This window comes from Haliaeetus leucocephalus, unplaced genomic scaffold (genome assembly GCF_000737465.1).
Source record: "Haliaeetus leucocephalus isolate CR32 unplaced genomic scaffold, Haliaeetus_leucocephalus-4.0 Scaffold1, whole genome shotgun sequence".
Lineage (NCBI taxonomy): Eukaryota > Metazoa > Chordata > Aves > Accipitriformes > Accipitridae > Haliaeetus > Haliaeetus leucocephalus.
Genome location: NW_010972437.1, coordinates 13,320,303 through 13,342,502, shown reverse-complemented (window position 1 = coordinate 13,342,502; position 22,200 = coordinate 13,320,303). Strand labels below are relative to the sequence as shown.

The 22,200-nt window shown below is 41.0% G+C and overlaps 1 protein-coding gene across 2 annotated transcripts in view; it reads right to left on the bottom strand.

The window, feature by feature from the left end:
• Positions 1–21,325, bottom strand: part of ABCB11 (ATP-binding cassette, sub-family B (MDR/TAP), member 11) — a 47,469-nt gene extending 26,144 nt beyond the window's left edge. Inside the window, exons 1-11 of one of the 2 annotated variants that reach the window (XM_010567235.1) lie at positions 21,250–21,325; positions 16,197–16,218; positions 14,730–14,777; positions 14,586–14,634; positions 12,423–12,664; positions 9,414–9,501; positions 8,413–8,546; positions 6,410–6,581; positions 4,504–4,628; positions 3,584–3,758; positions 329–442 (exon numbers count right to left, since the gene is read on the bottom strand). In XM_010567235.1, the coding sequence (XP_010565537.1) occupies positions 329–442; positions 3,584–3,758; positions 4,504–4,628; positions 6,410–6,581; positions 8,413–8,546; positions 9,414–9,501; positions 12,423–12,664; positions 14,586–14,634; positions 14,730–14,777; positions 16,197–16,218; positions 21,250–21,325 (1,245 nt within the window). The other variant, XM_010567244.1, reaches the window with a different exon arrangement.
• Between the last annotated feature and the right edge of the window lie 875 nt (positions 21,326–22,200).

Genomic DNA, 22,200 nt, shown 5'->3' with positions numbered 1-22,200 from the left:
GCTGCAAGGTGACTATTACTGCCTGCCTTTACACTTTCCATGGGCCAGCACTAATGAGTAATTGTATGTAAGGAGAAATGGGAGTAAGAAGCAGCAGTAGCTGAGGTAAAACTTCATTATACAGAAACAGGCCACTTCTTAAGAAATCTGTTCAACACCCTCTCTAAGCCCATATGCATGCTGCTAGACCTTTCTACTGCACAGTCAATTTTTCTTTAATTGCACTCATTTTTCCTCATTTACACAGTAGATAAACCTACTACTGCTTGAGGTTTATTTAATTATTTTTCCACTACCAAGTGACAAAGCTTAGAAATGTATTACTTACTTCATCTATTGTCTCAAAAATGTTTGCTGCAGCCCCACGGCCAGTGGCAAAGGCTTCCAGACAGGGAGATGCCTGACCAAGATTTAAAGCTCCTACTAAAACACCAAAGAAAACCTGAAGAAGTAGAAAAAGAAATTAACAAAATATGATATCATATTTTTATTACAGTTTAGAGCTTAGGCAAATCAAACTACAATGGCTTAATGACTTCTTGTGTATCAGCTGAGCTGCAGTGATTCACTATATGAGCACAATTAGCCCACAAGAAAGCAAACAAATGCATCTTAGCAGGGATTTTTCTCTGTCTTTCACAACTTTTCTTCCAGGTTGAAGTAAATCAACTTACCTCATATTTGCCCTGGCCTAAAAATGTGTGCACCCAGATATTTAATGAGGTGCCACTAATGTATTTTTAAGCCACCTCAATTTGACTGGGTGCTTGTGCCTTGAAAAAAGGGCTGGAACTGAACATCGGTGGCAAGTAGATTATTTTGGAGATGTCTTACCAGTAAGCAGATGAGAGGCTACAACAATTAAAAAACGGAAAGAAGCTTAAAACACCGTATTACAACCTTTGTATATTGCAGTTCCTGTCTCTTCCAATAGTCACAAAACTTACTTCCGGAGCAAGTACCAGCTACAGAGAACATTTTTTCACCATCTCACAGAGAAATAACTGTAAGGGTTGCTACCAACACTGAGGTGAGATTATTCTATCAGTGCAGGTGGACAGTTTCTGTAGGTAGCACATACCCAATGTGCTCACTGTTTCAAGTCCTTTTCCAAGAACCAAAGGGAAAAATTACTCACTAGTGACCCTCTTCTGAAAGCCCCGGGATCCCCTTTTGGTCTAAGCCTAGGACAACATGAAAGAAAATAAGCCACAGCATCTACTCTTCCTGGAAGGACCGACAGATGATAAAGGCATCTGGACAGAGTATCAAATATCAGAGGACACTTCACTCCAAGAATTCAGCTTTGGAGTCTGGCCTTGCAGATCAGAAGGAATTGATGCTGGAGCACATCAACCAAAATGCCAAAAGCATTTGTTCAAAATTTCCTAAGAGCTGCTAATGCTTCATGTCCTATGAAGGGGGTTTTATCAAGGTTCTTAAGTGTAGATGGGAACCATCTATGGCTGAAAATGTTGGCAATTCTGATAAGAGACAGGGGCTTCAAAGTACAGGACACTGGAAGATGGTGAACATCAAAAGATAAAGTCTTATTGACCACTTATATACTACACACGTGCAAATGCATTAATTGCCAGTTCTTACAACGAGGAGTGATCAGCATTGTATGGTAAGTATAGCTCATTCTTCTCTGTGCTAATATACCAGGGTGTGCTTGACAGAATGAACAGTTTTTCCTAGAATTTACTCTGCTTTATTCCTCCTTAGTTTTTCAGTTACAGAGGTGGTTTGGCAGAGCAGATTATAAATGTTTGGATAATGTCTTTGGTGTAGGCTTTTGGTTCATTTTTTGCTTTGTTGTGGCTGATAGTTTGAACATTCACCCTGAGCGTTAGGAAAACTGGTATGTAATCCTTTATTGTAGTTTGGCAATACCTGAGAATTATGCTAAGAAGCAATCAAGCATTCAGCTAGCCTTTTGAATACAACACAAACAGCAGTCATGATAAATGGGCAAAGTGTATAAGGAAACACTACTGTTGAGAAAGAAAGAAAAATACACAGGACTCAATTCTCCCTTGCACCAGTGATGTTTACTGATAATAACCCCGTGGCTAAAGAGGAAGAATCTACGGTACACATACTGTGCACTGCAAACATCTACACTGTGATGTATAGATCATGCCATAAGTTTATACTCAGCTTTACTGCAAACTAATTTTCTTGTGTGAACGAGTCCCAAAACAAGTAGGTTATATGCATGTCAGAATCCATCATGAACATGAGGGAGCAGGTTCTGTACGTCTGATAGAAGGAGGAAGGAAGGCAATGCTTAGTGTATCTCAGTGCAGGATGGCTGGTGCACAACAGTTTTCAGAGACCAGGAAAAGCATATATAAATGTTTTGTATCTGCAAATCCTCCCCTCCTCCCCGCTGCCAGACTAGGAGTGTATGGTAGAAAACATGAAGTACAAGAAAGACTGGAAACTGAGAGAGGAAGGGGAGCATAAGGGACAGTCTCTCCATTGACAGCTGCAATTTTTCGGCTACAGGGTAGCTCCTCACTGTTTGCCATTTGTCATTTGGAAGCCCGTAACTATAGTTATCATGTGCAAGCAAGGAAATTGCTCACTTCTGTTTTTTTCAGAGCACTACCTTGTATCAACTACCAGTGTCAAGAACAGTTGCAAATGATTTCCTGTGAGGGACATCCTCCTTGAACAGAATAACTCAATTTTACAATGTTCTCAGAGTAATTTACCAAGCTCCATTTAGCAGGAAGTTTTGCACTGCATGCTGCTGGTGGCTGGGAGATTTCATGGTGTGCAACAGGCAGAGAAGGAGCAGAAATAGATGTCTCATCAGAAGACCCAGGACTTATCAAGGTTCAGGAAAAATTTACTCTGGGTCTGGACTGGAGCCTGCCATTTGGGCAGTCCTGGCTTAAAGCAAATAACCAAAATATCTGTAGATGTTGGTTTTATTGCATGTAGGTCATCAGTGTCTAAAGCATCTGCTGTGCAGGAGTGGATGCATGAGTGCCATGCAGGTTAGTACATTTTTTTTATACACTGCAGGAGTCACAGCCATGTGTGTCTATCAGCCTATATGTCTACATGTTCTCTGTCATCTATAGAGCTGGGTGGGCAAATAGCAACAGAAAATGTCAATTCAAAGGAACAGAAACTGTTCATGAGAGAGAGGTTAGATTTGATAAAACTTTCTTTGGTTAGGTTTCTCTTTACCACAATGGGGTTTTTCATCACAAAGTAAGTTCTTCAGAGAAGCCAATATCCCAGAAGCCACATGCTGACCCACAAAATGGGAAAGCTAGTTTCAGGCCTCTGTCAACTGCGTAGCAGGCTCTCACACAAAAGCACTATTCTGACTGCAGTAAGCAGCATTTCAAATCTTTAAAATAAACATGGATTTTCTTTTTCTTTTAATCTTATCCAATTGTGTCACATACTTTCACGTATACACTGAGTAATGATCTTTAAAAGACACATACAGTGTTTGTTACCACTGAGCCACTGGATACCAGAACACTACAAATATGTGTTCCAGAAATAATGTTTTAATAAACAGTCCAGAAAAGTTGCATCAAGCTAAAATGGGTACCTGCAGAAGAGTGCCAGGTGAATACTCTTCTTCTTCAAGGACAAGTTTAGAGCCATACCAAAAGGCTAATGCATAACACAGGAAAATTATAAGCCACATGTAACCAGTGAATAATCCCATTATTATTCCTTTTCGAATTCCCCAGTGCTGAGCAAACACCAGATTCTTATCATATCTGTAGAAAGAGAGAAAAATAAAAGGGGATTAAATGAACTTTATGGAAAATTCGTAATAAGCAAAGACCAACGAAATGAGGTGTCCAGCTGTGCTACAGTTAACAGCGGGTCCACATAACGTTGATACCTCTCACTCTGAAGTGAGAGACCACTGCTGAAACCAGCAATGCTCCCAGATCATGAAATCCTTGTGTGTTCTAGTGTAATAAGCACAAGAAAAGCCACACTCACTGCAGATACTTCACCACGGGGTTTGGGGTTTTAGCAGAGTGACACAGGATTTGAGAATTTGGCCAACACTTCAGGGCATGTCCTACAGCCATGTTATGTTTTAAACGCATTTAAGAGAAATTTGAGCTTACCACTATCAAATCATTATGTCTTGCTGGAACTAGTTCTTACTTAGCTTGAAAGTACCCAAAGTTTTCAGATGTGCTGCAAAAGTGATATATCAGACAATGTTTAGGGGAAAAATTGACAGTATGTTCCTACAAGTGGGAATGACTTGAAGATAGTATTACTGATGTTTTATTTCACTGATTGACTGAATTATGAAACTGGTTTTGCATATCTAATGTTATTTGAAACCTAAATTTCTGTAACATACATGCATATAATTCTCAGAGCTAACAGATGGTCATTGTTGTAGAATTTAGAGGCTAATCACCGTGACTGAAGTGCATTACAGCATTACGTTGCTACAGGAAAAAGAAATCAGAGACCTTACAGTTTGCCCAAACAAACCTTTCAACTTCTTTCTTCTCCCCACCAAAAGCAGCCACTGTTCTGATGGATGACAGCACTTCATCAGCCACAGCTCCAGCTTTTGCATAAGCCTTTAATTCTCGGCCTGTTAATTTTGCCACAGCCTACAAAAGCATAACAAGTGGTGGTTACACCTGAACTGTAGGTGCAGACAAGGACAGTGGTAAGCAGTGCTGGCTGTCACACTGCACTGTCTGCTCTGCATGAGGTCACCTCCTCCGCTCCAAGCAGGCTTTTATTAGGCATGCTGCACACTTGAAGACTTCTGTCTTCTAGTATTAGGGCATAGACCTCTGTAGCATGTGTTTTGCAGAACAGTTATCCCCTTGGCCAACCCAGGTAGCTAGAAAGAGCAGCTGACACCACCTGCTTTCCCTCCCTCCCTCTCTGCTGCTAACTGGGCTTAAGCAGACTGCACACTGAGGGTTTGTGCATGGTGGGAGGAAGGGGGAGCTTAAGGGGCAAGAGCAGCCCTTTAGCCACTGTGGCAGAGCCCAGCTTCAGGAAGAAAAGGTAATGGTACTGATGGTGGAGAATGGAAACAGATAATGCCCACGACTGTGCTTTGCTTCTTGGGCCGACAGCAAAGAGGTCCCTGCACAGCAGCCCAGAGCACAGTGGATGCCAAAAGCTTACTTAGGCTCAAAAAAATGCTCAAATTCATGGAAGGAAATGTAGTCATGTACAATTCGACATAAAGATACCACATTGGCTTGGGAATGACATATCAATAGAAATTTTAAAGTGTCCCTATTTGCTTTCTCTCTTCAAATACCCTACCCGAAGCATCTATTAGCCACTTTTGGAGACAGGAAAACAGGCTAGATTGACCCTGGGTCTGTTTTATTTATGGTAAAGGACAAAGACTTGCTCTGGAAAGGCTTGTAAGGAGGAAACACTTAACAGTGGGTATGTGATAGGAAAGCAATGGGGACAGAGAAATAAGAATGGAAAGGGGAAAAATTACAAACACAAAGGGGAATGACCTCAAAAAGAAATTGCAAATTAAGGAAAGAGGCGTTCTGAGGTTTATTTCATTCCCTGCCAGGATTCTGCTCTCCCACTTCACACTGAGTCATTACTCATGGCATCTACTTGCAGCCAGCATAAGGTGCTAAAGGAGTGCTGGAAGATGAGAAATTAGTCAGAGTTACATTAGAGGTTTGATAGCAAAACGATAGCAAACTGTTCCTGATGTAGAAGAAGTGAGATAGCCAAAGGCTTGACCCCAACCAAAGAGCAGAGTGTGACAAAGTGCAGAGGAGGAGCAGGACCTGCCCAGCCCTGCTGGGTGTGGGAGAGGAGGTGAGAGGGCAGAGGAACCTGCAGTTTCCCTCTTCACTGTCCTTCCTCTGCACAGTGACAGGGAGTTTGCAGGGAGCAAATGGAAGAGCAGAACGGGAACAACTGGGAGAGGACACAGCAGCTGCCAGGAACAGGGACAGCTTGAGGTAAGTTTGAGCAGTTGGTTTCAACTATTTTACAGCTCTGAAACTTGATCATCTCTAAAAGCCCCTACTCTACAGAGAGAAATCAAGCCTTGTGTCTAGTAACCATTAAACCAGGTGTGTAGTAATAAATAGAGAGAAGGTGTAGGCCAGGTTCTGATCTTAGCAACCATAATATCCATCCACAAGACCCAATAGAACATATGCTTACAGTCCCATCTTAGAAGCAGGACGTATTATTCTGGGAATTAGAATAAGCAAAGCAGGAGCAAAGCCCACCTCCCCCTCTCCCACCCCTGGGGCTCCTGTGACCACAATCTGCCTCTTTTGACTTTAAAGGGATGTAATAGCCTTCTCTTCCACCAATTCTGCCAGCTCTATGCCATGACTTTCCCTGCTCATCATACCTCTACATGAACCTCTCACAATTCACTTACCAAGCCATAGACAGCCGCTCCAACCCCAAGCAGAGGGCTGACTGCAATGATAACCAAGGTCAATTTCCAGCCACTGACAAATCCCAGTAGGAATCCACACACAAAGGTGGTTAAGCGCTGGATAAAGATTGCTACTTGGTCAGCAATAGCCTCATTAATTTTGTTAACATCACTGGAAAAAAGAAACCAACAGACGATTGGAGAGCATATCTTTCATTTGTGTTGCAGGTCTTGGCCACATTTGGGTTAGTTGCTTTCCCTTGGAGAGGGCCCTTCCTCACCCCTATTCTTTCCACCATCAGCCCTTCCAAAGACCCTGGGCTACAGTGAAGGAAGTGCCTTTGCAAAGGCAGAAGGCTTTTATGCATGAATACTGCAGAGAAGATACTGTCTTTTCCCAGGAAAAGTCATCCTGCCAGCAGACTCATTCACTAGCTGGTTCCTACTACTGTGCCCCAGCTGATTCAAAGGAGTGGGCAGAGACATCCCAGCTGGAGGCAGCTATCTGATAGTGGAATAACAGTACAGCTGACATGGCAATCCGCCCATCATGGGGCACTGCAAATGTACCGCACTGCCTTGCTGAGGGGGCAGGAAAAGGGAGGAGGGCTGTAGCTCTCTTCTAGTTCCACCTTCCACCACCTCCCAGTTCCTCTCTCCACCCTATCAGGTAGTTTGTTCTCTAAATGAGAGGGAGAGTGGGAAAACCGAGGGGGGCTGCTTTGTCACTGGAGGCAGTGGGAAAACATGACAGCTCTATCACATGGGGGACAGTGGTGCAGCAGTTACCATCATTGAACGCCTAGGCAGCTGCAGAGTTCATTTGTTCTCTCTTACGCATTACCAACACAGAAAAAATGTCTTAAAGCAAAACAGTCATTATACTTCTGCCACACTTGGCTACTACCTCACCCCTGAGATTAGAAGAACTGGGAACTCCTGGAATAAATAGGAGCAAGTGACATTGAGGTTTAAAGTGCAAAGTTGTTAGCTCATTGATATATCAAGTGAAATTACAGTCCGCAACTGAAAAATGTAACAGTGTTGAGTTGAAGAACATGTTTATATTTCTTCTGAAGAATGTTTTTTTGCAGTCAGGAAGCTTTTTTGTAGGCACATGTTGTTCAAAAAAACAGGGAACTAAGTGTTATTTATTACACAAATACATGCTCAGTTTCTATTTTTTGCCAGAGAAATTCTTCACAGCAACTTACACTTGACATTAATTCTTTGTAAAAAGAACATCACAGAAAGTCATAGATACCGCCAGGCAGTGAGTAAAGGCAAATAAAATCCCCTTCAACTACAGAAAAATCTTCTGCAAATGTGACTACTATTATGCAGGCACGGCTGAGAACAGGGAGCCATCTAGAGTCGGCATATTCACCCCGCAGCTACCTTCAGCCTGTAAACAGGAACCACTAAGAAGAGGAGCAAGCCTTAAACGCCGCTGTTCTCAGGGCTAAATGTTTACCCAGGATAAGAAGGTTTCTTGATCTACCTTGGGTCCCTTTCTAAAGGTAGGTACTTGTACCTTCTTTAGCAGAAGATTAAGCAAGGCTCACTCTTTTCTTTTAAAAGCCAACTAAAGCAAAGCATGCCCCTAACATAATTTTCCTTTCTGGGACGTGAGAGAGGGTTCAGACCCACATCTCCAGTCTCAGGGGAGTGTGCACTGGCAGCCAAATAATAGGTCACTCTGAAAAGACTGGGCACGGGAGGAGAAGGGAAGGGTAAGACAAGCTGGCAAAAAAACCCACCCCGAAACCCAACAAAAAAAAACTCCCACAGAAAACACACAAAAGGGAAATAATTGTGGTTTAACAGTTATGGCACTCAGATTGAAGAGGGGGGAGATAATCAGCCTGGTCTGTGGTCCCAGGTGCATAGCTGTATTTTATATTAGAAGGTGTTTGTCAAATGCCTAGTTATTGGCACTCTGTTGTGTTTGGAAGGAAGTGCAAAATCTTCCCTGTAGCATATGTTTTTTCAAGGTTACTTACTCAGAAATTCGGGTGTTCAGTTCTCCTACAGATGTGCAGTCAAACCAGCCTATATCCATTCGCATTACTTTCCTGAAATAGGCTTTCCTGATTTTCTGTATCTGACGAGCTGCAGCCATAACCCAAAAGCAGATCTGGGGAGAGCATAATGTGGCTGATAAATTGCAGTAAAAAGTCTTTCTACTCCCAACAAATGGGAAAAAGCAATTTGGCCAAAATACGAAAGAGCAATTTAGCTATTGATAAAATTACTATTCAGGTAAAATACATTCTAGCTACACAGACATGATAGTTGTTTTATGCCTTTGATCTTTAAATAATCCAACAATTTTATAAAGCCTCTGGATCAAGCATTTGTCTCAGTTCTGATAGGCTGAGAGGAGATGCAAGTTAAATTACTTGTACTGTTACATGAATGTTATATGGACAAAAAATTTTCCATCTACAGCTGTAAATAATACAGGGATGGCAGCCATCCTACCTCATGACCCTTTAGCAGATTATGAGGGAATTGTCCAAGCTTGTGGCTCATCTCAGTCATAAGGATTGAGCCATTACTACAGAGTATGTAGGGTGTGATTCTTCTCCAATACTAGTTTTACACTAGTACTACTCTGTAATATCTCTATAATAGAAACACAGGGCTCAACGCAGTTGAGATGCCTACTGGGAATCTGTATGCCCTTCAGCTGTTGTTTTCGGAGGGCATGTGGATTCCATAGTAACCACACTTGAGCAAGTATTCCTTGTGGTGTGAAAGGAGCAGCATGCATTCATCTCACTGGGTAAAAGGTATCCTTGTGCAAAGGTATACATGCACAAATCCAAGGAGGTCTCAGATTGCCAGAGTTAACCTGTTTCAGCCAATACAACGAGAACTGAAAGCGTCTGCTCTGCTCAAATGGGCAGCTAAGTAAGCAGTTAAAAGGAACATAATTATTATAAACTTAATTATTTAGTGATTTAAACTTTAAAATCAAAATAGGAAACAAAATACTGACTTGGAGGTATCCTAACACAAGTATGGCACAACCAATTCCTGCATAGTAACCTGCAAACTTGGTCATTTCTTGTTCAATGTCCAGCAGCCTGAAAAAAAGAAAAAAGAAGGAAAAAAAAAAAAAAAAGCAATGCTGTTTTAAGTTTCTCACAGATTTCTAATCTGGTGTTTCTTCAAGTTAGAGTCATGTCATCTGGCAAGTCAGCTTGTTTTGCTAACACAGGCATTGTTTCCCAATACCGAGACTCTCACTAGCAGTGGCTGTTTTGCTTGCTCTGCCTGTTGTACAGGGGTAGGGTGCTGGCAGGTACCAGCAAATGCTCTGCCGCCCTGGAGCAGCCCTGCAGCCTCTGAGAAATCCCGCCAGACTGCAGCTCCGAAACAGCACAGGTGAGAGGGTGTTTCAGGGAAGAGCTGCCCAGCAAGTTTTCACTGGATGTTGAACAAGCGTGCTTTGTGCCATTAGACCAACTAATAACACTCAGATTTAAACTGTTTTACAGGGAGAAATGAGGGCTGCTAAAGTCAATTCAAGTATTACTTTGTACCATAAGCTTGCTAATCTGAAACAATCATTTCTTTTAGCTCAAGTACGAGTATTAAATTACTCTTAATATCAGTGAAGGGCATTGAGTTGCTGCTATTGCATTTAGATTACTTTGAAATAGGTATTTCAGGTCATTATTGGTTATGCTTTTAGACAACTTTTTTTTAAAACGTCCTGCAGACAACAAATTTTATTCCATTTACCCAGAATTTGGTACATTGAAATTTTGAGCCAAAACAGAACACTATGTACCTGACCTGATCTCTTGCAAAAAACAATCGTGCAAGCAACTCAGGTGCCTGACACAGATATCCAGTACCATTTTTTATGCTTTAATTAAGATCATGGAGCAGATCCTCCTGGAAACTATGCTAGGGCACGTGGAAAATAAGGAGGTGATTGGTGACAGACAACATGGCTTACTAAGGGCTTGACAAATTTGGTGGCCTTCTACAACGGGGTTACAGCATTGGTGGATAAGGGAAGAGTAATGGACGTCATGTACGTGGACTTGTGCAAAGCATTTGACACTGTCCCGCCCAACATCCTTGTCTCTAAATTGGCGAGACATGGATTTGACAGATGGACCACTCAGTGGATAAAGGAGTTGGCTGGATGGTTGCACTCAAATAGTTGCGGTCAATGGCTTGATGTTCAAGTGGAGACCAGCAATGAGTGGCATTCCTCAGGGCTTGTTATTGGGACCGGTGCTGTTTAACATCTTTTTTGGTGACATGGACAGTGGAATCGAGTGCACCCTCAGCAAGTTTGCCAATGACACCAAGCTCTGTGGTGCGGTTGACACACTGGAGGGAAGGGATGCCATCCAGAGGGACCTTGACAGTCTTGAGAGGTGGACCTGTGCAAACCTCATTAAATTCAACAAGGCCAAGTGCAAGGTCCTGCACATGGGTTGGGGAAATCCCGAGCACAAATACAGGCTGGGCGATGAGTGGATTGACAGCTCAACATGACCCAGCAACGTGCACTTGCAGCCCAGAAAGCCACTTGCATCCTGGGCTGCCTCAAAAGAAGCGTGACCAGCAGGTAGAGGAAGGTGATTCTCCCCCTCTACTCCACTCTCGTGAGACCCCCCCTGGAGTACTGCATTCACCTCTGGGGGCCCCAACATAAGAAGGACATGGACCTGTTGGAGCGAGTCCAGAGGAGGGCCACGAAGATGATCAGAGGGCTGGAGCTATGAAGACAGGCTGAGAGAATTGGGGTTGTTCAGCCTGGAGAAGGGAAGGCTCCGGGGACACCCTGTAGCAGCCTTCCAGTACCTAAAAGGGGCCTACAGGAAAGCTGGAGAGGGACTTTTTACAAGGGCATGAAGTGATAGGACAAGGGGTAGTGGCTTTAAACTGAAAGAGGGTAGATTTAGATCAGATGTAAGGAAGTTCTTCACTGTGAGGGTGGTGAGGCACTGGAACAGGTTGCCCAGAGAAGCTGTGGATGCCCCATCCCTGGAAGTGTTCAAGGCCAGGTTGGATGGGGCTTTGAGCAGCCTGGTCTAGTGGAAGGTGTCCCTGCCCATGGCAGGGGGGTTGGAACTAGATGATCTTTAAGATCCCTTCCAAGCCAAACCATTCTGTGATTCTATGAATGTATCCTGCCTGGTGCATAGTTGCTCCTTCACCATAAAAGAGGCCTGTAGCAAATCCTGTATTCTATCTGCCAGCCCCATCTCGGAGGGCTGGCTTGGACAGCCTGGAGCAAATAATTTGGCCCCAGTCACCTGCATGTGGGAATGTGAATCACTTCCCATGTGCTTTGAATTTCTGAGACCTTTAGACAAGTAACTTTTAATTCTAATTAAATATCTAATTAAATGTCACTCAGAGATTAGAAAACTCTTGGAATGATGCACTGAAAAACGAGCCTTAGGAAAGATTACAGGTTCAAATTTGGCTTTGACATATCTGTATCTGAATGAATCATCTAGACTCCATTTATTAACAGAAAGCAACAGGCACTCTTATAGGGCAGGTCATCTGACCTGCATTAGACATCTCCCATAAGCTAAGATGTATTGCATCCTAGAAGCGCTCATTTCTCTTCAATGACTAAAGTTTAGCGAACTTGCTCAGAAGTCAGCAGGCACCTGTAGGTACCCAAGTCCTAACCAGAATGACCAGAAGTCATTATTACATACAGTGTCATCAGAGGAAAGATTAATGACCTCAGATGTGTAGCAGATATATCTGTTATCAGAAAAATCATCACCAATGAATATCCTTGCTGACATCTATAGCTGAAAGACCAAGACCCAAGCTGACCTTCTCTCCCTCCAGGTAGTATCTCCAGCTCAGAAACAGGACTCTCTAACAAGAACCATGCCCCTTTTCCACCTTATGGATAGAAAATGTAAAGTTTAAAGGCTGAACTGGACCTTCACTAGCAATACATTCTCTGATAAGCCATAGTAACAAAGGAAAAGAAACAAATGCATCTACTACTTACCCACATATTATTGTGGCGTTCTTTTCATTCTGGTGAATAGTACCATTAATCCACACTATGGTGTTATTTACACATGTCTTGCCTGGGTCTTTAAGCTCTTGCATTTCAATGTCATATTCAATAAATGTGTCTGCCATTGCACCAAACACAAGCAACACAGCTGGCTGGGCTGCTCCATGAACAATAGCACAGAAACTACCAGCAGCCATCATTAAAATTTCCATAGGTGAAGAAAATCGAAACTAAAGAGACAGGAAAAAAATATGGTCTCTGCTGAGAGGCAGTCTTCATGCTGGTTGTATACTGATAAATCATTAATCAGGTGGATCAGATACGAAATCATTCTCTTTAAATTTCAGAGTTATCTTCAATACAGAAAAAAAGACAAATCTCTCTCTGCAACCTAATCTAATTGCACCCATTATTACAGCTTCATAAATTATTATGAGCTCCCTTTTAGTTGACAGCAGAATCTGACCATGTGAATGAATGTATTATCATATAACATTAATAGCTCGATATCATTCCACATTATCATCATTCCAGAAACTAGCTAAAAGATTAAGAATAGTAATTATAATTCATATATATAGTCTGCTTTGCAGATTTCCTGTGGGGATGGAGGGAGTGGGAAGGGAGGAAAAAGCCCTAGGGCATTACGCAGAGCCTCTGAATAGTTAGCCAATTTCTCAAAAGTCTGGGGTGCTGTGGTAGAAAGCCAACTAAAGGTCTCAGAGCAAGTTCTCATAGTTAATACTCTAAAACATGTTGGCTGAGCTCTTAATCTGGGAGAAATGTGTAGAAATACGACAGTATGCAGTAAATAGAGGATTGAGCTAAGTCCTATTACCTTACATTTGCATGGACCAAGACAATGCGCACATGCAGCTGGTGACTCAGCTAAGATACAGTGACTTAAATTACCTTTGTCATGATTGTGTAAATTCTGATTCTCAGGTTGAAGTCATGTAAATATATAGATCAAACTGTCCATATAGAATATCAGTATCAAATGCTATATATTTTGAAATAGAGTGTGAAGAGGAATCATAGCCTGCTGAAGAACCTGTCCAGGTTCTGCAGGTGCTATAATGTGTCTAAGAGAAGAAAGGGTGGGATTTTGGAGCACATATGGAAAAGGGACATTAAGGCAGAGACAAGATAAAAGGAAAAACAAATCGGTTAACATAAAAGAAATAAATAAAACGTCTTTCTACAAAAAAAAGTAAGAAGAAAACTGTAGCCCTACCACTGTTTTGCAAACCTTGCTCCTAAGAAGTCTAGGAATTCCCTTGATTAAAACAAACAAACAAACAAAAGAACCCGACAGAAAATGCACAGATATGTGATACCTAATCTCTCAGCACATCTGATGCAAACATACTGTGTTTACCAACTGCACTTCAGGAGTTAAACATCTGTGCAAAATAGAGTACAGAATGCAAACCCCTCTGCTTGACAGATATAGCCCTCTGTGTGGACAGACTGTTCTCTCCACCCAAGAGTTGAGATACTTAGCCAGGTAGAGTACAAGCCACATGGATGTAACTGCAGTAGCCCAGTACTACAGTCAGAACCATATTAGTTTGGACACATTACAGGATAATTGCCTAGACTACATGCAAAACAGAAGTAATGAAACCTCTTAGCTGCATGCTGCTAGGTTGAAGCTCTCTCTACTACATTAATTTTAGAATGTAGATGCACTCTATGGGATTCCAAGACCCATCAAAAGCTAGACATACCATACAGTATTGTGCATTCCCAAGTTTCTATAGTTACCAAATCTTCTAATACCCATGGAGCAATTACAAGGGAGCTAAATTATCTGCCAAATATCACACAGAAAATTTTTGTCAGAAATAAGAATGAACCAAGGTCACCTAGATCCTGCTGTGCATCTTAACTCTTTTCCCCATATCTACCTGTAGGTTCAATATAATGTGTTTAATAGTCAATTATGACAAAAATACGATAATCGATACCAAGCTGACAAAATGACAAAGGGTTCTATTAAATTCCCATTGACTTTAATGGCAGGATTTCATGCCAAATGGTTTAATCCTTAAAAGTTTGGCTTAGTCACAGCTATTCCCCAAAACAACCATCACTTATTCTGCAGCACAATGCACATAAAATATTTATAGCCATTGCTTTCATTACCAGCTGAAAGAAGCCAACACGAATACTGTTTTCTTTCTTTTCTGATGACCTTCAAGAACAGAAAACATGAAGTTATAAATTTGTATTTTACTACATATTTTGTTCTATATGCAAAGATAGTACACAGAATTGAACTTAACTCACTTTTCACTTTTCTTCTCTAGAAAAGGTTCTTCATATGTATAGAAATTCCTAGCAAAAAGGATAAGATTTTACATTAATTCTTTTATTCTCTTGGTTACTTCTCTGAAATTACATTTTATTTGAGACATTTTGCCCAGAATTTTAAGAGACAAGCTGTTTCTTTCAGATCTCTTTGGAACCAGTGATTTGATGGTTCTTTTAAATTTTTGACAGGGACTAGAATGGATGTTAGGTTAAAATGATCTGAAGGCTTACACTTTGTTTCATAAGCAGCTCTTCAATACACTGTTGCTATAATGTGGATTGTGCGTTCTTTGAGGTCAGTTAGAGAAAAACCTACCGTCCAAATTGTTGGCTAATCCTTTCTTTAAGACAGAGAAAGGTCCTGTTCCCATCCTCTCTTATATTGCCTGTATATTCATATGTCTATAGTGGCAGTAGAATCTCTCACCCTACCATACAGGTTTTTTTCAGTGCTCGCATTATGTGTTGCTATTCTGTATGATCAGTTAAAATCTAAAGGACTAGTTGCACCATTATGGATGAGATCCATACTATAGCAAGTAATCATCATTTGTGTACATTCAGTGATGGAGTAGGGATTTTCAATTTGGATTTTTTTTTTTTTTAAATGAAACAAATGAATTCAAGCTATATTTGTCATGAACAGTTTTCAGAAACCAGATCCTAGAAAGCTGAAGGATGCTTTGTATGTGTAGTAGGTAGGAGCATACGTGTGTTACGTATGAAAGTCAGACAACCTGGGTTTCAAGACATGTGCGAGGACCATGGTACACCTTGAATACTGGGCTGGTGCTCTCTAAGGTGGGCAACCTGACAAAGACAAAAATTAATAGATGCTCTTGCTTCCTCATTCTAGTACTTCTCAGACTGTGTACACTGTGTCAGAAAGAGCTGGCACAAATTACAGCACCCATTAGGATGTCCAGTCTGCTATAGAGTTGTCCCAAGACCTAGAAAGAGGGAGGCTCTTAACCCCATTCAAATCTCAGATTATAGCTGAAGGTCAAGGTCCTTAAATAATTTCAGCTTTTAACTATCTAGAATTTTATGTTTAAATGTTAATATCTGAGCTCAAATGAAGTGAGCTAATTCCTTTTATTTTAAAGTCTCACAGTTAAGCTTTAAGAGAAATCAATCAAGATTTATTAAAATTCCTGAAAAACTCATTTTTCAAACTAAAAGCACTGAAGATAAATTCGAGTATCAAAAACATTTTCAGAAGACAGACCATATTTTGTTGCCATTACTCCATGTTTTTAAAGGTTGCTAGGACTGTTTTGGTCTACCTGTGTCAGTTGTATCAAATAAGGCAGTTCAACTCCTAGAGAACAGCTTCTCATTAAATACCATATATTCTATAAATGCGTCAATTTGATCCGATGACATTAACTTCTTCAAATATTCCTAGAAATATTGATTGTTCCATTTGTGTACACAACTTACTCTGATTTCTTGAAGTTGTTACCTGTTAGGGAAAATAAATGCACAGTCTAGTTAATAATTATTGTTAAAGTACATAATCTTCTGTAGACATGAGAAACATAAACCCTAGAACCCCATGGAACTTGATCATTCCTGAGTTATAAGCATCTTATTCCCACTGATATATCTAGCCAGGGACATGAACTGACATGGGTTCAAAAATGCCTTAGTGAGTTCCTATCAATTAATGCCTGCTCTCTATTGAAGAGGTAGTCTCAAATTTTCAATCCCCCAGATAACAAAATGGTTTTAACTAAATACGTTTTTCAGGACATTTGCCAAAAGTCATCTCATTTTCATTGCAAACTGTTTGCTAGTATTCAACTAGTTCTCTTGGACGCTGTCTCATTGAGGAATACTATTCTACTGGCAGTCCATGCATGCTCCCTGAAAGGAGCAGCAGTAGCTCTTCACTCGTGTCTTCCAACAACTTAAGAGACTGCAAATCCTGTGGTAGAGGGGCAGCTATGCCCCTGGAGGGTAAGATGAACTTCTCACTGATGTCTATTCTTGGGATACCCTCTAAGGAACCATAGCTTAGAAAAATGGAATTATACTACAAGATATAATTATGCTGTAGGGCAACTCCTTAGTCACCAGAACAGGTCTGGATTTAGCTCCCTTTCAAGAGATGTTGTTAAACGCATCATACGTAAAGCACAGCTTGTGTTGGCAGGGGCCCCAAAAGAAGTGTCATCACAAGGGCTGAAGTAAAAATATTTGCTGTACATCACTTGAGATGACAATGAATAAAGAGCTAGTTCTATATATACAGCACAGATTGGGTAATCTAAGGCACTGGGTGTGTGCACCTTGCTCGTTTACGATGCACTTGGCCGCTCAGCATCAGGTTCAGAACCATGGTATGCTTTTCAAACAGTGCCTTCCTTTCTTCACATCTAGTGACACAACACTGAGCATGCACAGAGGAGGAACTTTGCATCACAATTCATAGAAGGTGCAAAGAAGTCACTGCAACCACAATTTTGCCTCCATCTTACCCAAGGGAAGAAGGCTTTTCCATTATATTGAGGGTTTTGCATTTCCCAAGGCAACAATGTTAGATGGAAGCAGTCTGAGTTTGGGACTGAGGGAACAGCTGATTACATATCCTTTTGGGGGTTAGTAAGATAACTTTATTTGGCTTTAGCTAACAATGATTCTATTGGTTTTATTCTGCTCTGTTTGTTAATTGGGGATGGTAAAAAGAAAAGATTCTTTTGATAAGGACATATGTGTGTCCCAAGAATCCAGACATTTTCCAGGAAGGTTCTAATTTGTAAAATTATTATTACAAAGAATCGCCAGTGGCAAAGGAAAAAGAAACATCTGTTTGGTGGCTGGTAACAGCTGTAGTGGTTTGAAACCAGTCCTAGAAGATTCTCCAGGGTTTATCAGAAAAGTTAAGGTTTAGAGAAAGCTTCCTCTGCAGGCTGGTAACACAAAGGGTTTTGCAAAAGAATGAAGGAATTGGCTACTGGGAGGAACAAAAGAGTCTGGTGGAATAGCTTTCTGAGTCTTATCAATTTAGAGAGCAAAATAAATATTCTTCAAAAGTGAAGAAACCCTAATCTATGAACTTGAAGAGGGAAATGAGTATATGAATGCTATTCAAGAATGCAAGGAGCTGTGGGCCAGCTCTTGCAGGACAGAAGTTTTTAAGCAGGAGGAGAATTTGGAATTATGTTACCTATGCTTAATTTGAAAAAAAAAGAAACAGATGAGTAACAGTTCACACTACTGCTCAAGTAGAGGAAAAAGTAGAAAAAGAGGACAGAATATGATTTTTATAGAAAAGAAAAGAATGTAGGGAAGATGAAAGAATTTATTAACCCTAAAGAAAAAAGCTATAGTAATCTTTGAATGCTCAAAAAATTTTGGAAGAGGAATTAAGGCATTTAAGAAAGAAATTTTATAATTTGAAAAAAGCACAGCATCAAGGGAAAGCTGAAGAACATTGTCAAGAATTCAAGTTTTTACTGGTATTGTGAGAACACAGTAGAAGTTAAGCATGAGGAAGTCTGACACTTGATTCAAGTGATGAAAAATTGTACTCAAAATGCTCCCAACTAAAGCTGGCTCTTAACTACACCTACTGATGTGGTGTTTAAGGGTTGATCCAGAGAGGGCTAATTCTTACTAATAAGTACAAAAGATGCTTATTGAAACAAACCTCACTGGAGATTAGATCAATCAGCAGAATGCCAGTAAGGTTTTAAAGCAAGTTCAACAAACTGCTCAGTACATTAAGCAGAAAACATAGTGCATTTCCAAGGAAACTGAGAAACCAAAGACAAACTCATTTGATAGGCCAAAAAAAAACCCCAACTGTGAAAAGAGGAATAGCTTTGGTCCCAATAGAAAGTCTTTTGCCAAAATCCCATAAAAAGTAAAAGCCACAAGTACGTAAGACAAACTAGCAGACAAAAAACAACCCCCTGAGACCAGCTAGATAAATCTGGGCAATCTGGGAGTTCTAAGTAAGTGGCTGGAAGAGAAGAATAGTTTTCTGTCCCTGAAGTAGAAGGACATACCCTCTTAACCTATTCACTCCCTTTTCTTGTCATTCCTCCCCGCTCTTCACCAATATGCCCCACATATGCCCACAATGCCCCATGCATTGAAACTGCCTTTAGTTAGCAGCCCAAGTGAGAAGTTTTATAACAAAACACAGCAGGGGAGGGGAGCGGGGAGATCTGTACTGCTTCAGCATGTAGATGGCTGCTCATCCCAGCAGGATGCAGAGCAGTGTGCTGGGGTAGCAATATACTGGGGAGAGAGCAGAGTTTCAGAAAACATTCATATTGATTTCTTTCATAGTCACGGAGCTGAGGTTGCTGCTGCTGCACTGCAGACTTTAAAATCATCTGCAGAATCTAGCATACCAGCTTTGATTTTAAGAATACATTCAAGCTATTCAAAGAATAACTTCCTACACTATCTTCTTACCAGCTATAACAATAGATTTGAAGTTCCTAACAAAAACAGACCTTTGAATCTGTTGAATAGATTATCTAATCTAGAATAATCCCAGCAAAATGAAAGAGATTTGATGAGGATGGTTAAAACCAAAGGAATTATCTAGCTAACACAGAGAGACAGGAAGTGGCAACATAACATCTTCTGCACATGAAGCTCTTATTCAGTTTCTAATGTCAGAGCAAAAAAAGCACATGTATTGTCTTCTAATGCAACAGCTGCTTTTATGTTTACAGATATCAGTCAATCTCTACAAAGATAACCACAATCAAGGCTTAGTTCAAGCTCAGACTGAATACTCCACATGTGTTCAGACTCTACTGTTATGGACACAGTCTTATGAGATATCCTATAAAGATGTATAAAGACAGATAAAGATTGGAAGGAAATTCCAAACCCAAACAGTAAATGATACTAGATTTGAAATACAGACTTAGCATCAATCAGTAACTACTAAATTTTAAAAATAACAACAGACACCACAGATCAAGTTATAGCTGAAACGCTGTGCTGCTATGTAGCAGGGAGAGAGGCTTGAAGAGGGCTGTCGTTAAAAATCAGTTATAAGGTCTTGAAAAAAGTTTGTTTATTGTCTGAAATTTCATTATATATGTGGTTATGTGAAGAATTTTGCTGCATGCCACAAGTTTTAACAAAAGGTAGAGGAATCATTCCCATGGAATGAAAGAGACTGAGGCTGGGCTGCCTTAAACCTGAGCTGTTGTCTAGGCTGGGGGGGAAATCACTGTAACTCAGTCTAGTACGGTTTGCTTTGATTTCTTTTTGTTGGTGAAGAATAGTTCCAAGAGAGAGTGACTGTCTTTCAATATAAGTCTCCAGTTTTCTGGAGGTACTCTGTCATAAAGTATTTCAAGCGAAGTAAAACTGTGTAGTTTTTATCCAGCTTGATTGTTCTAACAATACATATGATGAATTAAAAGAAAAAAAAGAAAAAAGAGAGAGAGATCCCAAGGTAAAAAAAAGCATCCCTCCTCCTCAAGCTGTATTTTGTTCAGAGCTGACCAGAGCACACCTATTTTTGTGATGATGCAGGTAAAACTGGGAGTGAATGCCACATTTGTAAATCCCAGTAAGGTCCATGTTCAAAACACAGGCTATTTCATGCATGGTCTGAAGCATTTCATTGGGTCCTAGGAGACTGTTTTTAATGAAAGCTTAAACACTTCCAGGATTAGGCCACAGCTGTCAAGTAATTTGCAAATACAAAATGTACATATGCTTAGGGTATCTGGTGATATCCGAGTGCTGGAATCCTTTTGTGAACCCTTTTTGCTCTATGCGAGGAGCACGTACATTGCAAGATATTGCAATTTATCTTCCATTATGTGCAACTGTTTTGCTTTCCTTTGTACCTTACATTCAGTATAAATATTAAATGCCCCTCTCTTTGTTGGCTTTTCTCAAGTCTTATAAACAGAATTCAAAATATTCAGCAGTTTCTCATCATGTTTCTCCTTGACTCTTGCTGTGTTTCAATTGGCAAAATGGAACAGGGCACATTGCAAAGGAAAAATGGAAGAAAAGAGGAAAAGCTCTGATGAGAAGGAATGCAGAGCTTCACATAGCAATAGATCATAAGAATTCTGCCTAATATAAGTATGACTACAGATATATGTGTTTCTTGAAAGCAGCTCTAGAAACTGTGGAAGACAGAACTTTTCCCACCACCCACCACCACCACCACCACCCACCACCACCACCACCACCACCCCACCCCCCCAGGAAAGGCCTTTTACTTGTACACCAAAATGCTGAGTATAAAAACCTAGGTAGATACCGTGAACTTGTAGGCTGGTAAGTAAAGATTGTCCATGAGTAGGGATTGTTAGTAGTTTTTACAGAAAAGTTGTTTTGCAGGCAGCATACCCATAACAGCATGTACCATAAAACTCTATATTTATTCCACAGACTATTTGCTTTGTATTCTGTAGACTATTTGCTCCATTTAGACCACCCACCACCTATTTTATGTGCTTTATAAAATAAGGAGGTGACTGATGAATAAACTTCTTACATTTGCCATCCAAGTCAAAAGCAGAGTTATCCTCTCCCAATCTCTTGATGCTACGCAGAACAACAGGGTCAGACATGATGGTTAGTTACTTAAATCAGAAGTCCTGAAGAGATGGGGGGGGCAGGAAAGAGCATCAGCATATGTTTGTCTGTAAACATACAACAGTATTACGTTAGACTCCTGCTTACCTCAGTTTTGCCCTCATTATCCCAGGGCAATGCCACTGATTACAGCACAAGTTATAACAGAATGGATGTCCCAGACACAGTGAAACTACAGAGCAGAAAACCACCTCAGAGAAGCATGCCCAACTCACCCCTAAGTGCAAGGCTTTAATGCCTCCTGCCTCGAGTGAGGGCCGCTCTGCAGGGCTTTGCAGCCCACCGCAGACAGCCCTGTCCCCGTTAATGGCTCTATTAAAATAAACTACTGCTTTTGTGCAGGTGACATCCGTAGGTTATAGGCTGAGATATTAATATGACAGATCCTGCCTCAGTTATAAGGAGGAGACCTGCCTCTGCCTTGTCCCGTCCCAGCTGGCAGCAGCCAGCAGGACCATGACAGGGGAACAGTCGGGGTGGCGGGGGACCCCAGGGCCACACCAACATCTGCGGCATCACCACCGCCAGCTGCACACCCACAGCTCCTGGCTGGGATGAGTTAACCAGCAGACTTGCTCCTCTGAACAGGTTTATTCCTAACTAGTCACATTGGCATGCCAAACAGATGTTGTACGTGAGAAGAAATAAGGAGACAAAGTTAACACGTTTTTGTTAAAGCAAAATATGCAGGTAGTGCTAGTTTTGGCCAGGTAGGCCTGGCACCCAAGATGGCACCTGGAGAAAAGTACTGCAGAAACCCTTCCCAAAACATGCCCTTTCATAACCAAAGTCATCTCATCCACACCTTTGTTTAATGTAACGTATCCCAAAGTGTAGTTACAATACCTTA